The sequence below is a fragment of the Orycteropus afer genome, unplaced genomic scaffold, assembly GCF_000298275.1.
Source record: "Orycteropus afer afer isolate SDZICR_OR568_19922 unplaced genomic scaffold, OryAfe1.0 scaffold00040, whole genome shotgun sequence".
NCBI lineage: Eukaryota > Metazoa > Chordata > Mammalia > Tubulidentata > Orycteropodidae > Orycteropus > Orycteropus afer.
This window is the reverse complement of record NW_006921627.1, coordinates 15,345,359-15,352,738: the sequence shown is the minus strand read 5'-3', so window position 1 is coordinate 15,352,738 and position 7,380 is coordinate 15,345,359. Positions and strand designations below refer to the sequence as shown.

At 36.1% G+C, this 7,380-nt stretch overlaps 1 protein-coding gene across 1 annotated transcript in view; it reads left to right on the top strand.

The window, feature by feature from the left end:
* Positions 1 to 257: 257 nt before the first annotated feature.
* The window catches only part of LOC103193921 (early activation antigen CD69), a 38,981-nt gene continuing 31,858 nt past the window's right edge, over positions 258 to 7,380 (top strand). Inside the window, exons 1-4 of the mRNA XM_007937224.1 lie at positions 258 to 315; positions 4,513 to 4,635; positions 5,637 to 5,836; positions 6,197 to 6,300. Of these exons, the coding sequence (XP_007935415.1) occupies positions 258 to 315; positions 4,513 to 4,635; positions 5,637 to 5,836; positions 6,197 to 6,300 (485 nt within the window). The remainder of the gene's footprint in view (positions 316 to 4,512; positions 4,636 to 5,636; positions 5,837 to 6,196; positions 6,301 to 7,380) is intronic.

Here is a 7,380-nt window from a genome sequence, read left to right as displayed (position 1 = left end):
CATTTCAGACAGTAGGGAAAATCCGTATGTCACCACAACAACACCTCGTAAGTTGTCTGGCCCACTGGAGTGTAAATTAAAGAGAACTGGTGTCACTGAACGAGTAGGAGGCAAGAGGAAGGGGGTGGAGACAACATAAAGGTATATAAATCCCGAGATGCCTGTGGAGATCGAGACTGAAGAAGGGCTCCAGCCAAGACTCTCACTGCAGATTGACTTAACCTAAGATTAACCAGGGAACCTTGAACAGATTAGAGATGGATGTTGAAGGTTATATGGAGGACAGTTCCTTGAATGAGGAGGAAGGTAAACAAAGTAAGTAAGATCTGATTGCTTGTATCTTGATAATGTAAATTATATATAATGGTACATAATTAGTGGGAAAAATAGAGCTTTGTCTTTTGGAGAACTGAAGTTCTGTTTCAGTCCAGATAAGAGAGAAAATGGGAAAAGGTAAATACCTCTCTAGCTATGAGAAGATAGGATAGCTGAGACTTGAGAAGAAGCCACAATGGTGAATTTCAGATCTTTAAAGATCTTTTTCTTTGTTCAGTTTATATCACTTAAATTTTTAGAAAACTAAAATGTTCTAGTTGAGTACTCTCTCCATCATTCTGTCATAGTCACTTGCACATACTCCAGGGGGCATTCCATCTCTTTGTGGAAACTTCTGTTTTCCACATAAGCAAATACATCTTTGATTGCCTTGCCTATAGCCTTTGTTTGTGCCTTAGCCTGTGTTCCCATGACAGTGTCCTCCAGGAATTTGGAAACGTGCAGATTCCCAACCTTTGAGAGAATAACTATATAACTATCTGAGCATTTACATTGCCCTGTGGTAATACATTAGGAGAAAGCCAAGAAAGAATTCCTATGCTTCAATATTCTTCATGACCTCTTTCCCTGCATTTTAGCTTTCTATTTTCCCCTTCAAACACTGGCTTCAAATTCTACATGAATTAGACATGTTTATATTTTATTTTTAATTAAAATATTATCATCTTAATAATATACCTTTTTCTCTTTTCTATCCATTGTGTGTCCACATATCTATTCTATTCCCATTGCCAGATTTTTTTCATTTCTTCTCTATACTTTATTCTGTGAGGGTTCTCATTTTTTTTAATCCCTCTTCCTCTCTAAAAGTAAAGTACCCCAAAACAATAGCACTTGGAAACTGGAGTTTACTCATAAGTAAGAAATATCTAGATATAAAAGGGTGTGCAGGCACAGAACAATCTAGAGGAAGGATTGTCCTCTGAGTGTGTGTTTGAGACTGGTTTACTGTAGAAGAGCCTTAGCTACCTCTGATAAACCTGTCTTTTGCCTAAGAACACAAATCCAAATTTGGGTAACAAGGGCAAGATGTTAGATTGTTTAGGGAATCAGGAGAACCATAATTTTTTAGCTCAGGTGAGCTGCAAAAAAGAAAAGAAATGATGACAGTAAAACTATCCATATGTAGTTGTTGTTGTTGTTAGGTGCCATCAAGTCAGCTCTAATTCATAGCGACTCTGTGTGCAATAGAATGAAGTACCGCACGGTCGTCTGCCAGCCTCACAATCCTTGCTACACCTGAGCCCATCGTTGCAGCCACTGTGTCAATAAGTAGAGAGAGAGAGCATAATTTAAAGTACCTGACGCAGGAATCTTTAAATTTTCCTGAAACAATCCAGATTTTTTGTTGAACTATTAGTTACTCTGCCCTTGTAGTTGCTTGATTAATATAAACAATCCTTGGACACAATCTTTGTGTGGTTCAGTAGGAAATAAGTGGATTTATTTTCAACCTCTCCATTAAAGAATAGCATTTATAGCCAGAGAAAAGGCTTGCTGTGGGGAGAGTTTTGTTACCCAAGTGATAAACCAAACTGTAAGTAATAATAAAAACCAAATCAAACTAGTCGCTGTCCAGTCATTCTGACACATAACGGCCCTGTGTGTTTCAGAGTAGAAATGGGCTCTAAGGGGTTTTCAAATCTGAAATCTTTTGAAAGCAGATTGCCAGACCTTTCTTCTAAGGTGCCTCTGCGTAGATTCAAGCAACTAATCTTTTGGTTAGTAGCTGAAAACTTAGCTGTTTGTACCACCCAGGCCCTCTGTGGGTAACAATTGCCATCACTAGTGGATATAAAGTGTCATTCTGCAAGTCATCTCCATAGATGGTCTGAGTTAGGCTCTCAAGGGCATGAGTATTTGGTTTAGTGAGTACTTCCTGAGGAAACAGAGCTATTGCTGCATTTAAGTCCAAGCAGCAGGAGTGACTCTCACATGGTAAGAAGTGAAACTAGACTGAGCCCGGAACTTGCTATCCTCCCTAGAAAGGGCTGCTTCCGGTGATAGAACTAGATAGGAGTGAAGTAAAGCCTTCTCTTGCAAAATCTGAATGCAGATTACTGCTGGGAAAAACAAACACCAGAAAGAGCAAAAAGTTGATGTTGACACCCAGGATATGAGAATTTACCATGAAAGAAACTACTCTTTGTCTAGTTTAATCTTAGATAAATGTTTTAAGGAAACAAAATATGTGGATTTTAAGACATATCCTATATAGACATATCTTTTACTTATGAAAGTCAGACATTTCCAGAACAGGAGTTTTCTGCATTTTAAGGCTATTTTCATGGTGAGTTGTAATATTATTCAAGTAACATATTTCAGCTTTGAGAACATAATCCCACCCCACTGCCATCAAGTGGGATCCGACTCATAGTGACCCCTCCTTGGATTTCGAGGTAATATCACTACAGAAATAGATTGCCCAACTTTCCTTCCGAGGAGTGGCTGGTGGGTTTGAACGACCAGCCTTCCGGTTAGCAGTCAAAGCCTTAGGTACTATACCGCCAGATAATAGGGAATCATATTTTCTTGTGTAGTCAGATTTAAAAAACAGTACTGATAGTCATGCTAGCAAATATCAAATCCAAACTATTACACAAAATTATCCTCATTCCTCTTTTCTCAATTTTTATTTATATTCTAGAATAGATATCCTTCTTGTTTTTCTGTGCCAAAGAACCATCATTAAGATCATATTCCAAATTCTTGTAATGTTGAGAGAAAATATTGACTTTGTTTCATCATTACACACTCAGTAATTCAATCTATAAAATTGTTTTCACTATTAACTTCCCTTAGAATTGCAAATATTTTAAGTCATTCAAAAATATTAATAAAGCTATATTAATTTTAATTGAGCTATATTTTACATACAATTAAAGCACAAATCGCAAATGTACAGTTTAATGAATTATGGCAAAATTGCATAACTACAATTCCTATTAACGATAAAATATTGCCATCACCTTGGAATGTTCCCTTGTGGCCCCTTCCAGTTAAATTGTCCTTCCACAAACATAAAGGCAACCATTCTTCTGATTTTTATCACTGTAGCTTAGTTTTGCCATTCTTAAACTTCATGTAAATAGAATTATGTAGTATATACTCTTTTGTGGCTAGTTTTTATTTATTCAACTTTTTTTTTGAGATTTATCCATACATCCAATTTATTTATCCAATACATCTATTGTTGTTCTCTCCTTTCTTTTAATTGCTAGGTAGAATTCACTTATATGAATATACCATAATTTATTTATCCAGTTTCCTATTAATAGATAAATGAGCTCTGGTGATGCAGTACCTGAGACATTTGACTGCTTACCAGAAGGCTGGTGGTTCAAACCCACCTGCCACTCCACAGAAGGAAGATAGAGAAATCTACTTCCATAATTACCACCTTGGAGACCCAATGGGGGTCACTATGAGTAGGAATCCACTCAATGGCAGTGTTTTTTTTTTTTTTTTTTGGTTTATTAATGGATAATTGGGTTATTTCTGGGATTTGAGTCTATGAATAAAGCTGTTGTATGCTTTCATTTTTCTTGCAGAAATTCATAGGAGTAGAACTGTAGGATCATAGGGTAGGTGTACATTTGATTCTATAAGAAATAGTTTTCCAAATTGTATTTCCATTTTACACCCCACCAATAATATACAAAAATTCCAATTGCTCCACATATTCACCAACTATTATTACTGCCAATCTCCTTATTTTTAATCATTAGTTGTATATTTTATATATTAAATATTTTGTTTTAGTATATTATCCACATTTGTCCTCATTTGCATCATCTCAAACAGCAAGTTACTACAGAGAGATTAAGGAATTGTGCCCAAGATGTTCTTTTTATATGTCTTCTTGGGTAATAAATGTTCTGATTATGATTAAAACAATAAAATTATGCTAATTATTATGAAAATTTGTGTAGCTACTAAGTAAATATACTGGGGAGATATTTTAGGGTCTCAATATTATCTGTAGATTGTTCCCTTGCAGCCATTATGAAACTCCAAATTCACTCAAAATTTAAAGAAAATTAACTTATAATTTTCATACAAAGGACATGGGGAGATACATAACTACTTTTTTCATTTCACTGCCTGAAGAGGATATCATATATCCCTCTCTTACTTCTAGAATCTGCCTGACTGCATCAACTTTCTCCTTTTCAGGTAATGCCACCAGCTCCCATTTTACAGCGCATCATGAAGGGTCACTTCAAGTTCCTGTCCCATGTGCTGTGGTGAATGTGGTCCTCATCACCATTTTAATCATAGCTCTCATTGCCTTATCCGGTAAGTCATCATGTCATAAATTTGTTCAGTGTCCTAGCTGTAATATGCATTCCCAGTTGAAATCAATAGTTATTGGCTTGATCTAATTAAGCAAAAATACTGGTTTACTTAGGATCATCATATATACCATATATGGCTAATTTCCTAATTAATACTAAGTACAATCTTATCTTCAGTTGATGATCAATGCAATACTTTTGAGTTTTCCAGAACTTCCTTATGAATGTTACAAGTGTCTATGATTTATGCATTACTGTGGGAGATCATTACATTTTAGCAGATGTTTAGACCTAGAATGAAGAAAACTTATTTAGATTCTAAGTAAAGAGACATTTAGTTAGAAAAACCATGGGCTTCATGTTCACTATTGGTAGGAAAAAAATATCTAAGCCATAGACTTACAAGGATATTGGACAACCCTTCTTTTATCTAAAATGCCACAGAATGGTGGATGGATAATTAAAACTATATTTAGAAAGCCAGCAGTAATATGGTATCCAATACATATGGCTATATCAGGATATAACTGTGCCTTTAAAAAGATAAAATTTTACAATTTCATGAAACACCCTCTGCCATAGACTTCTGTATGTTTAATTACTTCCCTGCAAATTTCTCTCTCTTCCATCTCTCAATTTATTGCATCTATTTGTTGAATCTAGTGCATTATCAAATTCTTCTTACTCAGCCTTAAATACAAAACCTTACTTGGAATTTGTAATGTACTTTACCCTTTCTATTTAAAGATTATTTTCTGGATTTTTCTATAATCCTGCAATTTCTGACAGAGACACCCCATATATCTCATTTCTTGTAATGATGATCTGACACAATAGATGATCATCTCAGTTCCAGATCTGCTTCCTATTCTCAAAATGATCCTTCTTGTTTTTCATCCTTCACTTTATCACCTAGTACAGCACAGAATCTCCTGAACTTGTTTTGCATGCTGTGGGTATTTAGTTTCTTTTGTTGCTAAGAAACCATTTTCCTGTTTACAGTGGGCCAGTACAATTGTCCAGGCCAGTATATTGTCTCAGTGCCATCTGCCAGCCACGTTTCTCCATGCTCAAATGATTGGGTTGGATACCAAAAGAAATGCTTCCTTATCTCTACCATGAGAAGGAACTGGACCTCGGCCCAAAGCTTTTGTTCCGAACAAGGTGCCACTCTTGCTCTCATTGATCCTGAAAAGGAGATGGTAAGATAACAGATTCTAAACACTTTCATAAAATGATATATTATTTTATAGAGCTAATCTGTGGTTTCTCCCTATTTCCTTCCAAGAAAAGACATTGTATTTGTGCCTATCTCCTCTCTAGGGAAAGCAAGTCACAGAAAGCCATACAATCAGTCTGAGGTCAAAATGAGAGTTCAATTTGTCTTCTGAGTTTGTTTGATTGATTAGTTTCAAGATAAAGTCTCCAAATGAGCTGATTCTATATAGAATAAGAGATCAGCTTAGCTATGATGCTTCTGATAGCACCTCTGAGAAAGAGAGTTTATTACTGACTTACTCCAGGGGTTGTTTAACACATACTTCCTTTGTGCTTTCTTCAAGAACTTTCTAAAACGATATGTGGGTAGAACTGAACACTGGATTGCATTGAAAAATGAAACTGATCAGATACAGAAATTGTCAGATAGCAAAGGATTTAACAACCGGTAAGTCACCAGAACTCTCCCCATCCTCCTCATGCTGCCAGCTCAGGGGAGTCATTTTTCTTTTCTCTTTTCTAAGCGCTGTTTAATATGATGATTTTGCTCTTTCTGAACATAGCTCTGACACTTTTGTAGGCTTTTACTCTAGAATTCTTCAAGGAAAGGCTTTATTAAATTTTTTCTTTATCCTCTTGGTACTCATCCAACTAGTGCTTCTAGTCATATATTCAGGAACCCTGGTGACACCACAGTTAAGCACTCAGCTGCTAAGTGAAAGCTTGGGATTTCCAATCCACCAGCGACTTTGCAGGAGAAAAGACATAGCTATCTGCTCCCAAAAAGGCTACAGCCTAGGCAACCCTGTGAGGCAGTTCTGCTCTGTCATGTAGGGTCACAATGAGTCAGAATCAACTCGATGGCACACAACAGCAGCAGCAGTCGTAGTCTCAGCAAACTCTACTGTGAGTGATAGATTTACCGTATTTAGTATGGAAAGAGTCCAGGTATAATTTCAATGATGAAAAAAAAAAAGGAAGAAGAAGCAACTTTTCCAATCTTGTTGTTTATATTTTATTGAAGAGAGAGTTGTGGGAATTTTTTTTTTTTTCTTATAGTTACCCATTTTCTATCTCCATAGAGGTAAAGAATAGTATTTTCAATGTCTAATTGAGAGATGATTTTGTAGAGCTAATCTGTGTTTTCAAATTCTTGAAGCTTCTATGACTCTGACATAGCTCATTGGTCTAGAAAAGTTGCCCCAGAATTAAAGATACTGAATCTATTTCCTTTACAAATAGTAAAACTAAAATTTTAAATTAGTAGGGAGTTTTAAAGTTTGGTGTTAATCTTTGCCATCTGAGCACTCAGAATTGAATATATTTCTAGCTCTCCACATAGTTTTTTTAATAATTATCAAAGCAGTATCAAGGAAATGAAAATACAGGTTTCTAGGAATTATTAGGGAGCTCTGGTAGCATAGTGGCTAAGGCACTTGACTGCTCACCAGATGGCTGGCGGTTCAAACCCATCAGCCACTCCTCGGAAGGAAGGTTGGGCAATCCTACTTCCGTAGTGATACTGCCT